Source organism: Dipodomys spectabilis, unplaced genomic scaffold (assembly GCF_019054845.1).
Source record: "Dipodomys spectabilis isolate Male_0828 unplaced genomic scaffold, ASM1905484v1 ptg000095l, whole genome shotgun sequence".
NCBI classification, from domain to species: Eukaryota; Metazoa; Chordata; class Mammalia; order Rodentia; family Heteromyidae; genus Dipodomys; species Dipodomys spectabilis.
Window position 1 is genome coordinate 28930828 of NW_024870772.1, and position 23368 is coordinate 28954195.

Genomic DNA, 23368 nt, shown 5'->3' on the forward strand with positions numbered 1-23368 from the left:
CGGGGATCAGGAGATCCGGTGAGGACATCACACAACCTTCGTGGAGGCTGCCCTATGGAATCTCAAGGGCACTGGTGGTGGGCCCGAGCCTCCGCTCAGTGACCTGCTCCATCTTGTGCCTGGATATCTGGAGGGCCCCACTAGGCAGAGAGCTACCTTCCAGGGCCTACTGCATGGTGGGGTTTTCTGGTCTGTGAGTTTGGATTTGTTGGGCATAGAAATGAAGAAGCAGAGAAAAACTCTTCTGTCTTATTCCTTGGCTACACTGGCTTGCTTGTTCTGCCTTCACTGAAATACGATTGCTCCCTCTCTCCCTCCCTCTTTCTGTCTCTCTTTCTCTCTCTACGTGTGTGTGTGTGTGTGTGTGTCTGTCTGTCTGTCTATCTGTCTGTCTGTCTTTCTCTATCAGTGTCTGTCTTCCTTTTGGTCTCCCTCTAGCTCTGTCTGTCCCTCTGTCTCTGTCTGTCTCCTTCTGTCTCTGTTTCTTGCTCTTTCTATGTGTATCTCTGTGTCTGCCTCTCTAGATCTCTCTGTTTCTGTCTCTGTGTCTCTCTGTGTCTGCTCGGTCTCTATCTTTTGTCTCTGACTCTGTCTGTCTGTCTATCTCCCTCCCTCCTTTCCATGACCACTTGGTCTGGCCCTCCTCCTTGCAGCTTAGCACCCCAGCCCTCAGTGGACCCCCTTCCAGACTAGCTCTTCTTCCAGGGTCACCCACCCAGGCACCTGGGCTGAGTTGTGTCTGGCAGACATGCTCTCCTAAAAAGCCAGGAAGCTGGCTCAAAGACAGAGATTCTGTGGCACATAGAGTAACACTCAGCCCAGAGTCCTTTCCTGTACTTCATATCCTCTCCAGCCTCACAAACTGTCCCCTGCTATTGATAGAAGAGTCTTTTCCTCTTCAAGCCAAATATCTGAGAAATGTACAAAGAACCCAGGAGATGTCACTTGGATACAATTTTTTATTTCTTTTTCTCCTTGTAAAGAGTCTGACAAGGAGCCGGGCGTTGGTGGCTCACACCTGTAATCCTAGCTACTCAGGAGGCTGAGATCTGAGGATCGAGGTTCAAAGCCAGCCCAGGCAGGAAAGTCTGTGAGACTCTCATCTCCAATAAACCACTAGAAAACCGGAAGTGGGGCTGTGGCTCAAGCGGTAGAGTGTTTGCCTTGAGCTGAAGAACGCAGGGACAGCACTCAAACTTAGAGTTCAAGCCCCACGACTGACAAAAAAAAAAAAAGAGTCTGACAAGGGTTGGGCTCACGCCTGTCGTCCTAGCTACTCAGGAGGCTGAGATCTGAGGATCATAGTTTGAAACCAGCCCATGCAGGAAAGTTCCAATTAGCCAAAAGCAAAGCTGTGGGTCAAATGGCAGAGCACCAGCTTTAACCAAAAAAAAAAAAAACCCCTCAGGGACAGCAACAGGCCCTGAGTTCACGTTCCAGAACTGATCCCAAAAGTAAACAATTAAAAAATTAAAAACTAAAAGAGAGATGGGACCTTTAAGAGAAAAATAGCTCCTTTGATCCTAGACTTTTTAGCCTCCAGAATAAAACTCCAAAATAAACTTCTCTGGTTTGTCATGTTCTCCATCCAGGGTATTGTGTTATTACCCCCAGAAACCCAGACTAAGCCCTTCCTTCTCAGAACCATTCTCAGCCCAGCTGCAGTAACACCCTGCCACACTGCCCTCTTACCTAGAATCCCCTTCTCTATCACAGGTTTCTTCATGTCAGGCATATGAAAGCAAGGCTGAGAAAGCCACGCGTCACACACCACACAGTTCATCCATGGTCTCCCCCAAAGCTGCTTATCCTGCTGCAACCCTCCTCATTAACCCTTTCCTCCTATGTGCTTCCCTTTCAGATGGATATGCCTTTTCTCAAGAAGAGCATGGAGCTGTAACTCAGGAAGAAATAGTCCGGGCTTACGATACCACCAAAAAGAAATCAAGGAAGAAATAAGACTGGACTGTTCCCCATGGAGTCCCTGGGAAGAAATGTGGTTGTTTGCTCACAGTGTTCATATGTCTTTGTCAGAAGAGACTGGCGGTGGCAGAAACAACCAGAAAACACATTTCTGTGGCCTTAGCCAACAACCAGTTTATTAAGTGATCTGTTCCCTTGCAATCTCAAGAGTATAGACAGCTTTCGCTTCCGACTTGTCTGCAGTGCTTGGCTGAACTTTTGTTTATGTTCTTCTGAAGCATTCAACTGTGCTGTGTGAGGTGTGAAATTAAAAACATTATGTTTCATTTATATATATATATGTGTGTGTGTGTATATATATATATATATATATATATATATATACACACATATACATTTTTTAATGCCAGTTTAGGGCTTGAACACAGGGCCTGAATGCTGTCTCTTAGCTTCATCCCTCAAGGCTGGTGCTCTACCACTTGAGCCACACTTCTACTTTTGGCTTTTTGCTGGTTCATTGGAGATAAGAGCCTCATGGATTTTCCTCTCCAGGCTGGCTTTGAACTGCAATCCTCAGATCCCAGCAGCCTGAGTAGCTAGGACTAAAGGCGTGAATAACAGTGTCCAGCATGTTTCACAAATATTTACACATAAGTGCTTCTTGTTTCTGGGAGACAGGGAGCATTTTCCGTCCTGTGGAACTGGACCAGGAAGTACTCACTTCCTGTTTGGTTAACTCTCAGATGATGCGGAACTTGTAGTCTATGAACCTCACTTTTGGTAGGTTGGTGACTGGCTCACTTGCTTTGATTCCTGTTTCATTGTATGATTCCTGTTTGTGTGGTATAAACTTCCTGATTGCAATGAAATCACAAAAATCTACATCTGGAGTATAAACCAGAGCACATATCTATGAACCTTTTAAGCCACATTTGTACCGTGAGAACCAGTCCATGCCCATGAAGTCTTGTGTAGCAGGTGCTGGTTGGCACATTCTACCAATGCTGGCCATGATTCCCATCCTCAGACCTGCCTGACTAGCACCTGGGCTTGGCGCATGACAGCTGAAGGGTTACCAACCCAATTCTGCCCTTCCCATTCCTCCACAGATTCAGATATGGATGTGAGAAACCCTTTCATCCACCACTCTTTTATGGTCTAGAACTGAAGAGAAACAGCTATTCTGAATCTGTTCTGATGTTTACGTGCCTCTTTATGACAAGGGGATTCTGCAGGTCAGGGTGGTGTTGGACCAAGGTCTGTTGGGGTTCTGGGCATATACTTCCCAATTAGCCCTTTGGCAGCCATGTTCTATTCGTGGAGGTGTTCAGAATGAGTTGTAGACTTTCTCTTTTGGGAAATGAGGACTTTCTACCATGTCTGCCTAGTGAAGGAACACACCTGTCCCCCATTGCAGCTCTAGACCTAGAAGGGGAGATAACCGCAGGAGGTCACAGGCAGGGAGGGAGGCCAGGAAGTGGAGTGCAGCGGTCTTCAGAAACTGATGAAGGACACACAACAGTTGTGTTGGAGGCCAACACAGAGGACCTTTTCCACCACATTCTGCTTGGGACAAACTCTAGGTCATAGCCTGAGGGTCTGACAATCATCACCATCAGCCTCTTGTATATAGGAGCTTAGACAAGACTTTGCCATGCAGGGGTGTGTGTGTGTGTGTGTGTGTGTGTGTGTGTGTGTGTGTGTGTGTGTGTGTGTGTGTGTGTGTGTGTGTGTGTGTGTGTGCTCTACCCTTGAGCCACAACTCCCCTATTCTGGCTTTTTGCTGATTAATTAGAGATAAGAGTCTAGGTGACTTTTCTGCGTGGGCTTATTTTGAACCACTGTTCTCAGATCTCAGCCTTATGAGTAGACAGATGTGACAGATGTGAGCCACCAGCACATGCAGTTTTCTTTTGTGCCAGTCCTGGGGCTTGAACTCAGGGCTTGGGCACTGTCCCTGAGCAATTTTGCTCAAGGCTAGCTTTCCACCATTTGAACCACAGCTCCGCTTCTAACTTTTTTGTGGTTAATTTTTTGCGGTTAATTGGAGATGAGTTTTGTGGACTTTCCTTTGTGAGCTGTCTTCAAACCCCAATCCTCAGATGTCAGCCTCCTTAGGAGCCATACAGGTTTAATGGGCTGCTATTATTCGATAAGAAGGCACCGCTCTTCTGAGGAATGCTGTGCTAACTTAGGAAATAAAACAATTTTTAAATCTTTTTTTAACATTTTATTTTTACATTATTTTGTATTTTGCTTTCTAACCCTTCTTTTGGGAGAACATCCACAATTATTAGACATTGAAACAATTCCCCACTTTGCATGAACTGAAAAAATTATATTAACTGATGAGATGCCCAGGATGCAGAGAGAGAGAGAGAGAGAGAGAAAGAGAGAGAGAGTGTCTGAGGACAGGAAGGATGCTGGAGTTAATGGAGAAGGACGAGACTTGGAAGGGAAAGTTCCTCTTCCTTATTCCCTTCCAGAAGCAAATAAAATGTAAACACTGAAACACTCAGCAAGATGGATTCTTGAAAGATAACCACACCGGAATGACACAAGGAAACATGCCCTCACCAGCACCATAAGCCATGCTGTATGTCTGTATTGCATATCGAGGAAAAAAAAGAAAAACTAGAATCCAATGTACTGTAGGCATCTTAACTATTTGGTTTTATTTGGGGCTATAAGCCTATTTTGAAAAAAATTATTAAAACTCAGTTCTTTGCCAGGAACCAATGACTCATGCTTATAATCCTAGCTACTCAGGAGGCTGAGATCTGAGGATCACAGTTTGAAGCCAGCTGGGGCAGGAAAATACATGAGACTTTCATCGCCAGTTAAGCCTCCAAAAAGCGAAAGAGTTCAGAGCCAGCACCTGGGCCCTGAGTTCAAGCTCCAGTGAGGCACAGAGAGAGAGAGAGAGAGAGAGAGATACTTTGTCTTTCCTTGAATCCTTTCAAATCAGATTTGTGTTTGAGAGTTTATTTAATTTTTTTTTTTTTTTTATTTTTTTGTCGGTCATGGGGCTTGAACTCTGGGCCTGGCGCTGTCCCTCAGCTCTTCAGCTCAAGGAGAGCGCTCTACCACTTGAGCTACAGCGCCACTTCCGGTTTTCTAGTGGTTTATTGGAGATAGGAGTCTCAGGGTCTTTCCTGCCTGGGCTGGCTTTGAACCGCGATTCTCAGATCTCAGCCTCCTGAGTAGCTAGGATTACAGGCGTGAGCCACCGGCGCCCGGCAGAGAGTTTATTTAATTTAATTTATTTGATTTTACTTTGTGTGTGTGTGTGTGTGTGTGTGTGTGTGAGTGCGTGCACTATCCCTTAGCTTTTTCCACTCAAGGCTGGCACTCTACTACTTGAGCCACTGTTCCACTTCCGGCTTTTTGGTGGTTAATTGGATCTAAAAATCCTATGTACTTTCCTGCCTAGGCTGGCTTTGAACCACATCTTCAGATCTCAACTTCTTGAGGAGCTAGGACTACAGGCATGAGCCATAGGCACCTACTTCATTTTTTTTTTTTTATGTTAAAGTACATTTTACATTTTCTGAGATCAAACTGGTTTCTTTTGAGAAGTAGGTAACACATTTTGCAATAATTAGGTGTACACACCAAAATATTTCTAGAAAGGATGTCATCTCTCTTCCTCTCCCTCTCCTCCCCCCAACCCCCTCTCATGATTAAGTTTTCTTGTAGCCAAATGACTAAATTGGATTTCTAGGCATTGTTCTAAAATGAGGCCACACACAGCCCCTCTCTAGGCAGTGGGTCCCCTGGACTGGGTTACATATACTGGCTGTCAAATCAGTAGAAATGTCACATGGGGGTTGTCATCACTCAGCCACACACTGACTTCCAGGCTGGTAGGGGCTGCCTCTGGTTTGGGTAAACTGGCAGTCCCAAGTCAGACCAACTCTTGGGTTAATGCTGCATGCTGTGAGAGTGGCTCTTCTTTGAAATGATCTCCTGATGGGAAATCTACATCCTCTGAAATTAGCTGATTCTTCTGCTACACCACGCATGTTCACAAGGTGGGTGGTACAAAACGCACTGATCTCTATCACTCAGAATTAGCTTAGTACTGCTGATCAGAGAGGACTGTGTCACTTTAGGGAGGTACAGCTGATGTAGCTAACCCATCACAAAATAGAATATTCCAGACATTTTTCTTGACCAGTATTATCTCCTCCTGGCTCTCAAGAAACATGTACACATGCAAAAATGAAAATAGGATGGCTTGTTTTGTTTTGGAGTTGTTTTGTTGTTGTTGGTGGTGTTATAGAAAAAGAAAATAGTGTTGCTTTGACATTTATAGAGAAATATCCTTAAAAAGAAATCTGGGTTTCTGCAGAGAAAAGCTGAGGACTCTGATGAGATTTACTTTTCCTTGACAAGCCTTCAGGTTTGCATAGGAAGGCAGCTGGCAGGGGAAATCAGCAGTAACTTGACAAGAAGCAGTGAATGATTAAAAGAAAAAAAATGATTCCAGGTAGCTAATGTCTGAAAATGCATGTGGGTATGTCACCTATATATACATAGGTAAATTATAGCCATATATATATACACACACACATATATATGTGAATAATGTCTAACTGCACATGGCTATTTCATCTATTTCTACCTATGTAGTGTATAATCTACAGATGTATCATTTATATAGAGAGTATGCATCATCTATATAGTGTATCCTCGAAGGTTGATTTTTTTAAAGAAGGCTATAGTCCATATCTTCCATTTTTGAAACAATGATGTGCGTGTGTGTGTGTGTGTGTGTGTGTGTGCCAGTCCTGAGGCTTGAACAGGGGTCTGGGTGCTGTCCCTGAGCGCTTTTTAAATTTTTTTTATCATTATCTTTAAGTAGTTGTGCAAAGGAGTTGCATTTAACAAAGCAGTTTATGAATATAACATATCTTGGTCAATGTCACCCTTTGCAACACCTCACCCACCTGTGTTTTTCTTTGTTCAAGGCTAGCACTCTACTATTTAAGCCACAGCTCCACTTCCAGCTTTTTGGTAGTTAATTAGAGACAAGAGTCCCAGGCTGGCTTTGAGCTGTGATGTGATTTCTAAGTGGGAAGAAATTATATGGAACCAGCATAAGGCCAGGAGAGCATGACGGCAGGGCTAGCTCACCTCTTTCCCCAGCCCACGTGGGAATTACGGGGCTCACCCTCAGACAAACACCTCTACTCTTTGCCCCCAGAGGAAAGACAAAAGAATGATTCTTTTTCACATTCAAATTGCCTTTTTTTTTTTTTTCCAAACGACAGACAATCTCTCCACTCTGGCTGCCTCTGAGATATCTATTTGGCTCTTTCTCCCAGGCACCAGACCAAGAAAAACAGGCTTCCAAGATTAGCCCATAGGCGTTTCTTCTGACCTGGCTAAAGAAAGAAAGGAGACCTGTTTGTTTTAAAAGTCAGGAACAAAGTGTCAGGTGGCTGTGATTTATGTCAGAAATAGGAAGAAGAAAGTTGAAATCACAGCACTATCCAAATAACCCTGCCCAGGAAACTGAGAGGTGAAGAGAGCTTATCAAGTTTGTCAAGGTAAGTTCTTCTGTGTAGATTGGGAAAGGCTGGAAGGGAGAGAAACAAGAGCAGGCTGTGGATTAATATGCCACAGGACTGGATCCAATTGTGTTCTTGGACATTACAGGAAAATCAATAAACACTAATTAAAAAAAAAAAAAAACTAAAGGAAGCCTGCCTACTCATGGCATTTCTATCTAACCAACAAGACCCCTGCTTCAGATGCCATAAATACAGACAAGTAGTATGTGTCAATTAAGGGGGAAAAAATCCTGTAAAGGCTTGTCTGGTTTTTTTGTTTGTTGTTTTGTGTCCTAAAGCTTGAACTCAGGGCCTAGTTGCTGTAGCTGAACTTCTTTTGCTCAAAGCTAGTGTGCTACCACTTGAGCCACACAGCCTCACTTCTGGCTTTTGTGGTAGTTTATTGAAGGGTTTCATGGTCTTTCGTGCCTGGGCTGCCTTTGAATATCAACCCTCAGATCTCAGCCTCCTGAGGAGCTAGGATCACAGGTGTGGGCCATCACTGGCATCCAGTTTGTTTGCTTATTGGCTAATAAAATTAAAATTAGGATGCAACTCCTGATCCTCTCTGCTGATTCCTCCCCCATGTTTCCAGTGAGACCATGTCCAGAGCTGTACCAGGCCTCTTTCAACCCTGACCTCCTCCTTCAGGTGGACCCAGGCAGCACCGAACAGAGGAGACCTTCCTTTCTTCTGGCAGGTCACTGAATTGCTGTTTGAAGGCAGCATCTTTGTGGTGTCTCCTGTTGCAATCAAAGCCATGCACTCTGTCACAAGTCACATCTGTGCTGAGATTATTCAAATGTTGTTTGCTTTGGGGAGGGTTTAATCTGGCTCTGCAGAGGGATACATGCTGAGGGGGAAGGGAGGGACATTTAATTGGATTCCAGCAGAACAATGGACACTTCTAGGGTTTTGGGGGTGTCTTGGTCTTGTTCCCTCCTTCCAGAAGTGTAACTATTTTCCAATCCTGTTCATGTCCTCTGGTTGTTCTAGAACAGCAGCCCCCAAGAATGGAGCTGGGGTCCCTCCTGGAGACCTTTTTGTATGTTGGGAGATGCTTGGAGAATTTCCTGATTTATAGCCCTGATCAATTCTGTTGACTGGTATATGTCTGTCTGCACAAACCTGTTTCAAATAAATCTTTTGTTAATGGAGAGAATTGGTTAGTGTTTTACTTTGGAATTTCTTTTTCCACTGATTAATAATCACTGCCACCGGGAGTTGGGGCTGTAGACCACAGGACTCGGTTAGTAGGTACAGATTCCTTAGGAGGGCAGAGTGTTGGAATTGCAGATGAACTTGAACTCGCTCCCCCTTCATAAGAAGAGTGCACAGAGCCCCATGCTGAGTTTGAATATGTCCACTCAAAGGACTGTGCCTAGAAAACCTTCCTTCTTTCTCTTTTTGTTTCAACTCAGCACCCTTGTAAACTGTGGTGGGGTAGTTCCAATTCTATCATCCAATCTGAAGTCATGACAATTTAGCCAATGCTACAAATAGATCCCAGGGCTTTGGGCATATTGGACAAGTATGCTACTATTGGCTAACCTTAGGCTGGGGTGTGTGTGTGTGTGTGTGTGTGTGTGTGTGTGTGTGTGTGTGTGTGTGTGTGTGTGTGTGTGTGTGTGTGTGTGTGTGTGTGTGTGTGTGTGTGTGTGTGTGTGTGTGTGTGTGTGTGTGTGTGTGTGTGTTTAAAGAAAGGGAAGACACTTCTATCCATTCTCTACAGGTATAGATTTTTCAGATTAAATATGTCCCTAATATGAAAATGCAAAATCTGAAATATTCCAAACTCTAAAGCTTTGCTTTTGTATTGGGGATGGAAATGTTCCGGATTTGATAAAATACTGTAAAATCCAAAGCTTTTTGTCTTTTTGCATTTTGTATGGAACTTCGAGCCTCATATTTGTTCGGCAAGCACCCAATCATTGAGCTATTTTCCCAGCCCCAAATCCCAGCTCAAGATGATATCACAAATGGAAAAAAAAATAAACATACCATAAGACTTTATTTCTTGACATTATTAAAGATAATTTATTAAAATTTCCTTCAGGCAATATATATAAAGTGTATACGAAATAGATATTTAGCATTGGGTCCCATCCCTGAAATATCTCATGAAATATATACAAATATTCTCAAACCCGAGAAATTGCGAAATTGGAAATGTTTTTGTTCCCAAGCATTTGCTCCATTCCCAAAGAGAAAATAGACCCCTTCACTTAGCAACACTGCAAGCAGCAAACACATCCAGTCTAGCTCACAAGCAGCAAGTGCTCATTTGTTAAAAGTAATCCATGAGCTGCCATGTACAGTGGCTCATGTCTGTAATTCTAGCTTCTTAGGAGGCTGAGATCTGAGAATTGTGATTTAAAGCCAGCCTAAGCAGAAAAGTCCATGAGACGCTTACCTCCATGTAACTACCAAAAAGCAGGTTATGGCTCAAGTGGGAGAGCACTAGACTTGAGCATAAAAGCTCAGGATGAGCCGGGCGCTGGTGGCTCACGCCTGTAATCCTAGCTACTCAGGAGGCTGAGATCTGAGGATTGTGGTTCAAAGCCAGCCTGGGCAGGAGAGACTGTGAGACTCCTATCTCCAATAAACCACCAGAAAACCGGAAGTGGCGCTGTAGCTCAAGTGGTAGAGCGCTCGCCTTGAGCTGAAGAGCTGAGGGACAGCGCCCAGACCCAGAGTTCAAATCCCACGACCGACAAAAAAAAAAAAAAGCTCAGGATGGCTCCCAGATGCTGAGTTCAAACCTCAGGGCTAACACACACGCGTGCGTGCGCGCACGCGCGCACACACACACACACAATAATACAAAATATTGACCTTAGAGTCCATCTTTAGCTGCTATTAAGTGTGCAATTTGGGATTACAGAGCAATAAGTATAAAAGGAAACATGTCCAGACTGTGTTTAGACCAATAACCTAACCCCGAGGCTTGAATCTAAATGGGCTTTACAAAGTAAATAATGCTGTCAATACTTCTTCCTCTATTCTGAAAAAAAGTTTTGATTTCAACTATCCTAAATTAATTGCAGAGCAACCCTTTCTGATTTTTTTCACCACTTTCCCCAACAGTGGTCCTGCATATTTGGTTGTATAAGATTAAAAGCCGTCTACCTGGTGGGGTGGAACTCAGTGGTAGAGCTTTTGCTTAGCACCTGGCTGCAAAGAGCCAGAAGCAGTTGTGGTTCAAGTGGCATAGCTCCTGTCTTAGAAAAAGCAAAGGGAGGGGCTGGGAAGTTGGCTCAGTGGTAGAGCGCTTGCCTTGTATGCCTGAGGCCCTGGGTTCGATTCCTCAGCACCACATAAGAAAAAAGCCGGAAGTGGCACTGTGGCTCAGGTGGTAGGGCACTAGCCTTGAGCTGAAGAGCTGAGGGACAGTGCCCAGGCCCAGAGTTCAGGCCCCACAACCGGACCAAAAAAAAAAAAAAGAAAAAGCAAAGGGACAATGCTCAGGCCCTGAGTGCAAGCTCCAGGGTACACACACACACACACATACAACCACACAACCACACACACACAGAGATACACACACACAAATTCAGCTTTTGGCTGAGCTAGGACTGAGAAGGTGCAAAGCCCTGAGTTCTATCACCTCCCCCACTAGACTTCCTAACTCAATGTGTGTGTGTGTGTGTGTGTGTGTGTGTGTGTGTGTGTGTGTGTGCATGTGTGTACTGGGGCTTGAACTCAGAGCCTCTTGGTCTCTTCTGGATTTTTCACTCAAGGCTGATACTCCACTTACCCCTTTTTTTCTGGTTAATTGGAGATAAGCATCTCATACTTTCCTGCCAGGGCTGCCTGCAAACTTCAGTCTTCAGATCTCAGCTTCCTGAGTAGCTAGGATTACAGACATGAACCACTGGTGCCCAGCTAGTGATAAGGTCTTCTAAGTTACATTTCCAGCCATCTTTCAACCCTCAGCCACACTCTAAAGGATTTCTTTCATTGTGGTTTGGATCAGGAAGGTCCCCTTAAAGGTCCATATGTTCAAAGGTTTAACCCCTGCCCATGCATTAACGCTGGGGGAGGTGGGGGGGAAGCCTTAAGAGGTAGTGCCAAGAGATCTTCCTGTCACTGAGGATGCGTCCTTGAATATTGACACCCTGATTCTTTCTCCTCCTGCTCTGTCTTGATGTCCCACCCTGAAGGGAATGGTTTGCTTTGGCATAGGTTCCCACTATAATATCTTGTCCTTACCACAGGCCTCAGAGCAACAGCAATAGACCAGAACTTCTGAAGCAGCGTACCTGGATGGACCTTTCCTCTTTATAAGTTCATTGCCTCAGGACTTACAGTGGCAGAAAACTGACACTGCTTTCATGCTATCCAACAAGCCTTAGAAATCAAGCTCTAAGAATAGGAAGCCGCCGGGCGCCGGTGGCTCAGGCCTGTAATCCTAGCTACTCAGGAGGCTGAGATCTGAAGTTCGAGGTTCAAAGCCAGCCCGGGCAGGAAAGTCCATGAAACTCTTATCTCCAATAAACCACCAGAAAACCGGAAATGGCGCTGTAGCTCAAGTAGTAGAGCGCTCGCCTTGAGCTGAAGAGCTGAGGGACAGCGCCCAGGCCCAGAGTTCAAGCCCCATGACCAACAACAACAGCAACAAAAAATGGGAAGCCTTTCCCTGGGGATCTGTGTGCCAGCTTATCATCCACATTCCAAAGAACAGCAAGGAAAGCAACAGGGCAATGGCTCTGTCACGCCATGAAGGCAGCCCCGGCCCTGGGGTGCTTGAATATGGGCCTTGTGCACTGGATCATGCTTTGACTGGAAAGCCCAGGAGCTCCAGGGAGCAGTAGTCTCAGAAGTTCTAGTAGAGAGGCTTTTGGGGGTGGAAGTGTGGCTCAGATGGTAGAGCCAATGAGCAAAAATGTCATGTACCAAATTCAAGTCCCGTCTCAGACTTAAAAAGGTTTCTTAGCTCTCAGACAGACAACACACCGCAGCTAAGCTGAGACTAAAAAGACCCTCAGGAACTTTCCCTTTGGCACATACACAGTTGTCAGAGAGTGGGTTTTGTCTTGTCTCGAAAAGAGAAAAAAAAGTTAGAACTTCACAAACCTTCTATGGCACTATTAGAGCTACTTTGACAAATTCTTAAGATTAAAAAAAAAAAAGATAGGATCTGGGAGCTGGTGGCTCACACCTGTAACCCTAGCTACTCATGAAGCTGAGCTCTAAGGGTCATGGGTCAATGCCAGCCTGGGCAGAAGAGTTTGTGAGATTCTTATCTCCAATTAAGCACCACAAAAGTTGAAAGTTTAAGCTGTGGGCTTTAGTGGTAGAGGGAAAGAGGCAAAGGAGATGAAGAGGCCCTATGTTTGAGCTCCAGAACTGGTGCACACACACAGAAAAAATTGAATTATAAAGTCATGTGTGTGGAGGGTGTGTGTGTGGGGGGGAGGTGCTGGGGATGGAACTCAGGGCCTTGTACCTGCTCAGTCTACACTTCACTAATAAGCCCTCAGCCAGAAGATGAACTTTTTTTTTTTTGGTGGGTCCTGGGGCTTGAACTCTGGGCTTTGGCGCTGTCCCTCAGCTCTTCAGCTCAAGGCAAGCGCTCTACTGCTTGAGCCACAGTGCCACTTCCGGTTTTCTAGTGGTTTATTGGAGATTAGAGTCTCACTGACTTTCCTTGCCCGGGCTGGCTTTGAACCGTGATCCTCAGATCTCAGCCTCATCAGTAGCTAGGATTACAGGCGTGAGCCACAGGCGCCGGCTTGTCTTTGATTTTTGTGCAGGTGCTGGAGTTTGAACTCAGGGCTTGAGCTCTGTCCCTGAACTGTTTTTGCTGAAGACTAGTACTCTACCACTTGAGCCACAATGCCACTTCTGGATTTTTGGTGATTAATTGGAGATAAGAGTCTCAGGGACTTTCCTGCTCAGGCTGGCTTCAAACTGCAATCCTCAGTCTCTGCATTCCGCATAACTAGGATTATAAACATGAGTCACCAGCACCTGGATTCTTTAAAAGTCATCTACCTGCATCTACTTCATCATGTTCAAGGAAACAGGCCAGCAGCTACATATGTGTACCTCTACACATGACTGCACAGCAGCCTTTGCGTGTGAATGGGTCTCCCTCCTAAGCAGGGCAGGTCATCTTGGTTCTCAGTGTGTACTGAGCTCAGGAAATTGGAAAATGGGATTGTATTACGACATTTTCTAGCCAGGTGCTGGAGGCTCATGTCTGTAATAACAAGAGGCTGAGATCTGAGGATCAGAGTTTAAAGCCAGCCTTAGAAAGAAAAATCTATGCGATTCTTTTTTTTTTTGGGTCCGGTCGTGGGGCCTGAACTCTGGGCCTGGGCGCTGTCTCTCAGCTCTTTAGCTCAAGGCTAGCGCTCTACTACTTGAGCCACAGCACCACTTCTGGCTTTTTTTTCTTTTTGCTTATGTGGTGCTGAGGAATCGAACCCAGGGCCTCATGCATGCAAGGCAAGCACTCTACCACTGAGCCACCTTCCCAGCCCCTCTATGAGATTCGTATCTCCAATTAACCAGCAAAAATCCAGAAGTGGAAGTATGGCTTAAGAGGTAGAGCACAAGCCTTGAGCAAAACACCAAATAGAAAAGTGAAACCCTGAATTCAAGCCCCAGCATCAGCACGAAACAAAGAAACAAAGAAAAAGGTAGAAAGAAAGAGGAAGGAAGAAAGGAAGGAAGGAAGGAAGGAAGGAAGAAAAAACAAGAGCAGGCTCTTGGTTCCAGAAAGCAAGATTTATGACATTTATGAATTGTAACCTATTAATAGATATACTAGATTATCTGAAAAATTACCAAATGCAACGAAAATAAAACAATTTTTAAAAAATTCTCCAAGAAATCACACCTTATAATATTTATTAAAAAGTAAAACGGCTTTTCTCTGCCTTTGGTTATTAAAATTCTTTTTGGATTGGGTACTTCGGTTGATACCAATTGCCAAACATGGTTTAATGTTATGCAGCCATGAGATGACAGACAGATCAAAGAAGAGGTGACAGACAGCTGTACCTATAAATGTGTAAAACATCAATATCATGCTGCACAAAGACTGGTTTAATTACAAATCTTGGGTTTTGCTAGAAGTTGGAAGTTTTCTTGCACATACTTAAACTTGGTTTTTTAATCAGTAAATGATACACAGTCTCATTCGAACTTAACAGTTCAAAACATTAGCCAAAAATACAATGCTGATTGAGGCTTGTAAGGAAAAAAAAAAGACCAAGAAAGGCAATTTATCTTTGAACAGCTTTCTCTCCATTCCACTGTCCCAGCTGCAGGAAAAATAAGCCATTTTTGATTAAGATTTTTTTTTAAAAAAAAAACCTTATTACTTGCAAAGTAACTCATGTCTGAACTTTACATTCCACCCCAAGTTTTCAATAATGGTTGAAGAGCCTATTAGCCAAGTTAAAAGGCTTAGGCTAATTAATCGTTAGCCAAGAAACATATTTCTTGGGTAATAAAACACATTTCTTTGAATTTTTATAAATAAAACAAGAAAATGTTTAAGAACTAGGCAAATATATGGATCTCTGTTTATTGCTATGTGATTATCTGCCCTCAGTACTATATAAACAATATAGTACTTATAGAAAACCAATTGTAATAAAATGCCAGGTTACAACTCACACCAAAACTGAAAGTCTTTCAGAGAGTAGCAGGTAATAGCTTACAATTTCAATTTAAAACAAAAAAACAAAAACACTATAGCCGGGCATTGGGGCTTATTTCTGTAATTCTAGCTACTTTGGAGGCTGAGATCTGAGGATTCAGGTTTGAAGCCAACCCAGGCAGTAAAGTCTGTAAGACTCTTTTGTCTAATTAGCCAGCAAAAATCTGGAAGTGGCACTGTGGCTCAAATAGTAGAGTGACAGCCTTGAGTGAAAAGCCAAGCAAGAGCAAGAGACCCTGAATTCAAGCCCCAATGTCAGCACACAAAATGAAACAATATTCTAATTACTTTTCAGATGTCCCTGTGGAACATCAAAAGGTTAAAAGAGACTATTAGGAAGGGGCAGCAGAGGGACTGGGAAGGTGGCTCAGTGGTAGAGTGCTTGCCTTGCATGCATGAGGCCCTGGGTTTGATTCCTCAGCACTACATAAGCACAAAAAGCTGGAAGTGGCGCTGTGACTCAAGTGGTGGATAGAGCACTAGCCTTGAGCTGAAGAGCTGAGGGACAGCGCCCAGGCCCAGAGTTCAGCCCCACGATTGACAAAAGAAAAAAAGGGGGTGGGGTGGGCAGGAGCAGGTGCTGGTGGCTCACACCTGTAATCCGAGCTACTTAGGAGGCTGGGTTCTGGGAGTTGGCAATTGCTGTTTGAAGCCAACTGGGGCAGCAAAGTCTGTGAAACTTTTATTTCCAATTAACCAGAAAAAAAAAAAAAAAGCTGGAAGTGGTGCTGTGGCTCAAGTATTTGAGCACTAGCCTTGAGTAAGAAAGCTCAGGGACCGTGGCCAGGCCCCAAGTTCAAGCCCCAGGACAAGCACCAAAAGAATTTAAAATATAAAAAAAGAATGAACAGGAGATACTGATAAACATGTTTTGTACTCACAATCTGACTTGTTGAATTGAAACCTCTTTGTGCAATTACTCAAAGACAATAATAAAGAAGAAAAGGGGAATGAAACAGTTTTATTACCCCATCCTCTACTCCAAGATTAAAATACCAGAATTCTAAAATGTCTCATTAATTAAGGAACTATGTCATTTGTCTCTTTAGAAAATCATTTTCATAATAAGATCTCTACATAAGGTAAAAAAAAATGTTTTTAAAGCACAAAATAGACCCCAACAAAACACAAACATAGATAAAATATATCTTCTTAAAATTAAGATGTGCCTTTGGAATTACAAATTGACAATCTCATGAAATTCAAATTGGTTTCTTTCTTTATAATAATTGTATTCTTTATATTCTCCCTTCAACCTTCGAAGCTTTTTTTTTTAAATGACCCAGGTAAGAAGGAGTAACAGGCATCTGTTCTTGTAAAATGAAATAATAATATTATTAATAACATAATAAAAATCCCTTCATCTATCAGTCTAGAAAATTCTTCTGATGACCACACCTCAAGGGCACTTTGAGGCTCAGGCATCTGCCATGTGTAACTAACAGTGGCATCATGAATCAGGGACACACCAGGACACCACAAGCCTGGCAAGGCTAATTCAGAGATGCTTTTATATAAGTTAGGGGCAAATGAAGCCATCCGAAAGAAGAATGCCATTAAAAAAAATCACCAACATGCGCAGAATTCCACCTCAAGAATCTCTTCCAGTTTCCCTTGGTCTTCTAAAGCAATGAATCCATGTGAGGTGGCAGACCGGGCTATACGGTCACCGCAGGGTACATCTTCTGCTCACTGTTGGCATGGGGAAAGGGAGGCTGCACCTGCCTGAAGCCCGGCTGCAGGCCATCCAGGAAGGGTGGCACGGGCGTCATGGGCACAGCATCATGTTGCACGGTGTACCCCACGTAAGGGGGGTGCAGGTACTGCCCTTGGTGCGGCACAATCTGCGTGGCCTGCTGACAGTTCAGCACGGAGAAATTCGTGGGCATGTTGACATACACGTTGTTCATGGTCCCCTCCGGTAAGCAGCAGTTGGTTTGTGACCTGGTTGGGGGTGCCCGGGCCCCTGAGTTGGCACTGGAACTGGAACTGGCAGCTGTGCTTGACTGGCGAGAGGATGAACCCCGGGAGGTGCTCGCACTGGGGATCATGGGGATGGTTTCCATTAGCCGGTTGCCCCCGGGGGCTCGGCTCTGTTGGGGTTCTTGCTTGGGCCGGAGACATCTGCAGCAACAGGCTGCTACCAGGGACCCCAAGATGATAAAGGCGACAAAGACGGAGCCCACGATGAGGAAGGGCACGTAGATGGGGACTGAGAACAAAGGACAAATACAACGTTATGATTTACTGGGAGAACACCAGGAAAGTAGTGAGGGATATGACTGGCGATGGCCGGAGCGTGGGACTGACACTCAGAATTGAAGATCCTGCGCCAGGCCAGCCTGCCCATTGCTAGCAGGGCACCACTTGTGCCAGCCTTTGCCTAGTGCTAGGGAACAGTGCCAAGATCTTATAAGCATGGCACATTGGCCCCCAGAAGCTAAATTGTTCATATTTACAGTTAGGTCCTCCAGTGGCACTGACTGAGGTAGGTACCAGGCTTGATGAGATATAGGCATAATGTGCTAAGATTGCTATTATGCTCAAGTCCAAAGTGGAGGTGTGGCTCAAGTGGTAGAGCACCAGTCTTGATCAAAAAAGCTAAGCAAAGCTGGGCACCAGTGGTTCATGCCTATTATCCTAGCTACTCAAGAGATCAGAGGATCACAGTTTAAAGCTAGCCTGGGCAAGAAAGGCATGAAACTCATCTCCAATTAAGCACTGAAAAAAGCCAAAAGCGGAGCTGTGGCTCAAGTGGTAGAGCAACCTCCTTAAGCAAAAAAAGCTCAAGGGTAGAGCTGGGGTCCTGAATACAAATCCCAGGACGAGCCCACACACCAGACAATCTCAACAAGAGTTAAAGGTCTTAAATTCAAGCCTCAGTACCTAAACACACACGCGCTCGCGCGCTCTCTCTCTCTCTCTCTCTCACTCTCTCGTGCACGTGCACGCGAGCTCCAATGGAAGGAGAGTGACAGAGTGGATGAATCTGATAAAGGCACATGGTATGCCTATATTAGACAAGTCAAAAGGAAATCACTTTGTACAATTAACTGATGCTAATAAACTATGTAAAATAAGCTGGATGCTGGTGGCTCACACCTGTAATCCTAGCTACTCAGGAGGATAAGATCTTCAGGATCACAGTTTGAGGCCAGCCCAGGTAGAAAAATCTGTGAGTCTCATATCTGCAATTAATCACCAAAAAGCTAGAAGTGGAGGTGTGGTCAAACTGGTAGATTACCAGCCTTGAGCAGAAAAAGCCAAGCCAGAGTTCAAAACCCAATACCAGCACAAAACAATGTAAAAGTACTTTGAAATTATGTACAAAGTATTTCTTAAAAAGACCTATTTTTTTCAAGTTGGGCACTAACTTGACTCATGCCTGTAGTCCTACCTACTCAGGAAACAGATCTGAGGGTCAGGGTTCCAAATCAGCCCAGACAGGAAAGTCGGTGAGACTCTTATCTCCAATCAATCATCAAAAATCTGAAAGTGGAGCTGTGGTTCAAGTGGTACAGCATTAGGCTTTAGCAAAAAAGCTCAAGGACACTGACTGGGCCCTGAGGACCTGGACCAACACACACACACACACACACACACACACACACACACACACACACACACACACACGTGTTTTTGGGAGCCACAGGGCAGCAACTGTAAAGATTTTCTTTGGGGACAGAGCTGGCAGGATGAGCCTGCAGAACCTGTTCTCTGGTGGGCTTCTGCCCATCTCTCTGGCTTTTTTTTAAGGGGTAGAGGTGCTGACACACTCCAGTCCTCCCCGTATTTCTCATTAAAAAAAAAATACATAAAAGCAGGCCCCTACTTGGTTTCACTGGCATTGGCACAGCACTGCTAGCATTTTCAAATGTACCTCCCCCCACCCTCACTGCCCCCAAGAATCACAGGGAAATAATTCATTACAAGGAAAACATACTTCACAGGTGTAGAACCACAGGCTGACAGTGAACGTTTTGCTAAGGAACACAGCCAAGTCTATACAGAGTGTCCCTTCAGGAAGGGAAGGCTCCGAACCCCATAGCAAGGGGTTGGCCCCCATAGCCAAGGCTTGGCCCCCATAGCAAGGCTACTTAAATGCTACCACTGCAGCCCAACTGTGGAGGATCAGAGTCCTAGGAGGCCAAGCTTTCCCACACATGCTACCAATTTCTATTTTCCAAATGAAGATACCAGCCCCCAGAAATGTTACCAAGAGGTAAAAAATAATAACACAGAACATATATATATATATATATATATATATCCTAACTCTATAGCAAAAACTAGCTGAACCTAGTTTCAGTTTGCATAATGAGTTTTGGGAGAAATAACTGTTCTCTATCCAGGATTTTTAATTGGAAGTATAAAAAGGAAAAAAAATTAACGACACAGGGGTAAAAGAATGCCATGCTAATCTAAGCCCCCACCCCCTGGCTTAATTAGGTAAGATGTCCTTCAGTGCAGAAGCAATGGGGGAAGAAACAGAATTTTTGAGGAGAAAGATTTAAAGGTAGAATGAACAAGCCACCCCACCCCCTTGCAACTGCAAGCATCGTGACAGTGTACTGCCTCCAGATCTGCTTAACTTTTGAGACTAATGTTTTAAGTTTTTAAGAGATGGTTGACAAGCCCATACTGACAAGACATCTTATTGTGGCAGCTCAGGCTTTGGCTCCAATAGGGCTTTATTCCCAGACCACACACTCTGCAAATCTGAGCTTGCATTTTAAGATGCTGCTACCTTTTCTAGATTTACCCTCACTCCTCTCTTCAGACGCAACAAGATACAATAAACAGAACAATTAGAGTAGCACAGAAACTACCTAGTGCCAATGCTCAAGGCAACTCCAATTCTGGTCTGCTTAGGGTGTTGGGGGAAAAATAAAAGCCAGTCCATACAGGGGCTGCAGAACAAGGATGAACTCTTTGCTTTGGGTCAGGTTTGGTATTTTGCTTCTACCCCTCCACCTCAGAAACACCTAGGGATCTGCGCAGATCGTGGGGGGGGGGGGGGGGGAAGAGCAGGGGTAGTCTGGGAAGATTCCCAGCCAAAGGATGGAATGTCACTACCAAATTCATTTACAGATTTCTTTTCCAAATTTGGCTTGGACAGTTCAAAAAAAAAAATAAAAATCAGCTACTCGGGAGGCTGAGATCTGAGCATGGAACAGCAAAACCAGCCTGGTGAGACAAATCCAAGAGACTCTTACCTCCAATGAACCAGCAAAATGCTGAAAGCGGAGGTGTGGCTCAACTTGTAGAGTACCAGCTTTAAAGGAGAAAACTAAGCAAGAGCCCAAGGCCCTGAGTTCAAGCCCCAGTACCAACAACACACTCACACACATACACACATACACACACACACACAAAACAAAGAATAATGCCACAAAGAACAAATTTGGACCCTGCTCCATTGTGATCTGGAGTGATCATCAGAACAGGCCACAAACCCGCAGGGCAGCAGAGCGTGCCTTCCTCCTAAAATGCCTTCCAGAAAGCGTCCCCACGCGGGCCATTTCCTCCGGTGTCTCCCAAGAAATGAAACTTAACGTGGAGACTCGTGAGCGGAGGGAGAGAGCCAAGGAGCCTGCACAGCAGAATCCTGGACTGTGAGCGCTGTCTGCCCAAACTGCCTTAGGTGTGTGGTTTTCCTTGAAAAAAATCCAATCTACACCATCCTTTCATCTGACAAGGAAACTGAGGCAGTGTGTGTGTGTGTGTATGTGTGTGTGCGCGCGCGCACGCTCGCACCAGCCCTAGAGTTGGCTTGAACTTAGGGCCTAAGGAACTATCCTTGAGCTTTTTTTTTACTCTACCCCTTAAGCTTCTAGCATTTGAGTGGTTTAATTGGAGATAAAGAATCTCATGGACTTTCCCATCTGGGCTGGGCTCCCAATGCCGATCGATCTTCAGATCTCAGCCTCCTGCGTGGCAGCAGCCATCCGTGCACCCCGACTAGCTCATACAAACGGAAGGGGAAAATACCTTTCAGCTCCACCTCCAGGTTCCTTTCCCCTCTCCACGCTAGCCATCGGGCCCCGCTGCCACCCCCTCCACCCCGGGGAACAAAGGGGAGCTGGGGAGGGGGGGTCCCGTACCTGCTGAGCCATCCGGGACGTCCTTGTCGGCGCGGCCCGGCTCGCCCGCGCCCTGCTGGCGGTCGTTGTCACAGCCGCCCTGGTCCAGGCGCGCCTCGGCGCTGGAACAGCAGTACCGCAAGGCGCAGCTGCCGCAGCAGATGGTGGCGTCGCCGCCGTCGAAGCGCTCGGGGCACTGGAAGCCGAGGCGCCAGACGCCCTGCGCGTCCAGCCAGCCGTGGCAGTACTCACCGCCCGCGCGCGCGCCCGCCGCCAGCGCCGCCGCCAGCAGCAGCTGCAGCAGCGACGCCCACTGCCCCGACGGGGCGGCCGCAGGGCGCTGTCGGCCCCACATGGCCCCACCCTGGGGTGCCAGGCGACCCGTCTCCACAAAGACGCCGAGCCGTTTCCTTTCCAGAAGTTTCCGTCCTGGCGAACCCGGGATCTCCTTGCCGCCGCCGCCGCCGCCGGAAGGTCCCTTTGGGCCCCGGGGTAGGGGCGCCGTCAGCTCCCCTCTTGCTCGAGTCCCCGCCTCCACCTTGAAGTTGGGGTGTAGATCTAGGGGCTGCTAAGTCATCCTCTACCGGGCTTTGCGATCACGTGGCACTGACCGTTGCAACTCTTGGGGTGCAGATCAGAGGATCTTTGGGGCTCCCCGTCCCTTAATTCCTGGAGGCGCCACCGACCGCGGCACCCTCCCTACCGGGGACGACCGACCCCCGGGGTGACTGCAGGGCCCACAAGGTGCAGGTCCCGCCGCACGCCGCGTTTAAGACTCGGGGTCCCACGCGCAACTCGGGTGCATCTCTCCTTTATTCGCCTCTGGAGCGCCGAGGAAGGGCGAAGGCGGCGCGCAAGGCTGCGGGCAGCAAGTGCAGCGGCCGGCCGCGCTCGGGGCCCCGAGCCCCGGACTCGATCCGCATGGCTCCCGCCGTCCCCCGGCAGGCGATCCCGTGGTCTCTGCTCCTCGCTCCCCGCCCTGGGTCTGCAAAGCCGACGAGCGATGGTCTCGGCGCACGCCGGGCCCCGGAGCGTCCGGAACGCGAGCGAGCGAGCGAGCGAGGGTCCGGCGCGACGCCGCGGCTCGTCCCGGGCAGCTCGCGGGGTCGGCGGCTGCTGCTGGGCGCGGATCCAGGCGGGCTGCGCGCTCGGCCCCGGATCTCCGGCTTGTGCAGCGCGGTCCTCACGGGGCCAGGAGATCTCTCTTCCCCCTGGCTGGTGCGCCCTCGGGCGGTGCACACCGACCGAAGCCTCCCTCGGAAGTTTTCAGTACTCCGGGCTCCAGGAGACGCGGAGCCGCGCTGCAGCCGCCCGCGCGCCCGCCTCGCCCGACCCGCCGGCCCCGCCGCGCCGCGCCGCGTTCTTATGAGAGGCCGGCGGCGGCTCCCGGCGCGCATGCGTGCTGCTGAATCCCTCAGCCCGGGACTCCAGGCTGACGCTGGACAGCCTTCACTTTCTGACTCGAAAAGGTGTGTCCGTAGAAGGAGCACACCAGAAACCATCATTTATAACATGCAGCGCGCCATGCATATCATCCTAACTGCGCAAGGGGCTGAGAGCTGATGATCCTGATTCAAAGCCAGCCTGGACAAGACAGTCCACGAGACTCCCCCACTGACCAGCAAAAAGTTGGAAGTGGGGGTGGAGCCCAAATGGTATCGCACCAGCCCTGAGTGAAAACGCTCAGGGATAGTGACCAGGCCTTGACTTCAGTACACGCGCGCACACACGCGCGCACACACACACGCACACACACACACACGTCTTTAAACTTGCTTAGTGAAGATTGTTGGCATTTACCATTCGCGTTGACTCTGCAGACTTCTCAAGGGATTTCCATTGGCTCCCATTTTACAGGTTGTAAGTAGTGATCAGCGCTCCTCCGGCAGCTGATGTTCAGCCTCGGGGAATCTGAGGTCTGGGGACGGAGGATAGAGAACTCAGGTGCAGGTGGCAGCGATCTCTTTCACCTGCCTGGGGGCTTCCTAGCTGGACTGGAGTTCCAGCACAAAGCAGAATGCGCAAAGTTCAGCAGGGGCACCATGAGTTCATTTTGGCCAGGATCCGTGTCACTTTTATTATTATTATTATTACTTTTATTTGGGGGTGCAGCGATTATTGGCTTCCAG

General features: G+C 46.7%; 2 protein-coding genes and 1 long non-coding RNA gene across 3 annotated transcripts in view; 2 read left to right on the top strand and 1 right to left on the bottom strand.

The window, feature by feature from the left end:
- Positions 1-2086, top strand: part of LOC122112870 (phospholipid-transporting ATPase IB) — a 421079-nt gene extending 418993 nt beyond the window's left edge. Inside the window, exon 36 of the mRNA XM_042685833.1 lies at positions 1862-2086. Within this exon, the coding sequence (XP_042541767.1) occupies positions 1862-1959 (98 nt within the window). The 3' untranslated portion in view covers positions 1960-2086. The remainder of the gene's footprint in view (positions 1-1861) is intronic.
- Positions 2087-16520: 14434 nt separating this feature from the next.
- Positions 16521-23080, top strand: LOC122112874. The gene is made up of 3 exons (XR_006148288.1): positions 16521-16600; positions 20865-20869; positions 23070-23080. It is a non-coding gene; the product is annotated as an uncharacterized LOC122112874 (long non-coding RNA).
- Positions 16594-21594, bottom strand: Shisa2 (shisa family member 2). The gene is made up of 2 exons (XM_042685834.1): positions 21261-21594; positions 16594-17368 (listed from the first exon to the last, which is right to left on the bottom strand). Exons 1-2 carry the CDS (start codon positions 21592-21594, stop codon positions 16815-16817), a joined length of 888 nt encoding a protein of 295 aa, XP_042541768.1. The 3' UTR covers positions 16594-16814.
- Positions 23081-23368: the final 288 nt, after the last annotated feature.

Excerpts from the sequence above, each read along its gene's own strand:
- Shisa2 (XM_042685834.1), bottom strand. The coding sequence starts at position 21,594 with ATGTGGGGCCGACAGCGCCCTGCGGCCGCCCCGTCGGGGCAGTGGGCG. Across the intron at positions 17,369-21,260 it reads CGTCCCGGATGGCTCAGCAG|TCCCCATCTACGTGCCCTTC; the intron begins GTACGGGACCCC and ends CTTTGTTCTCAG.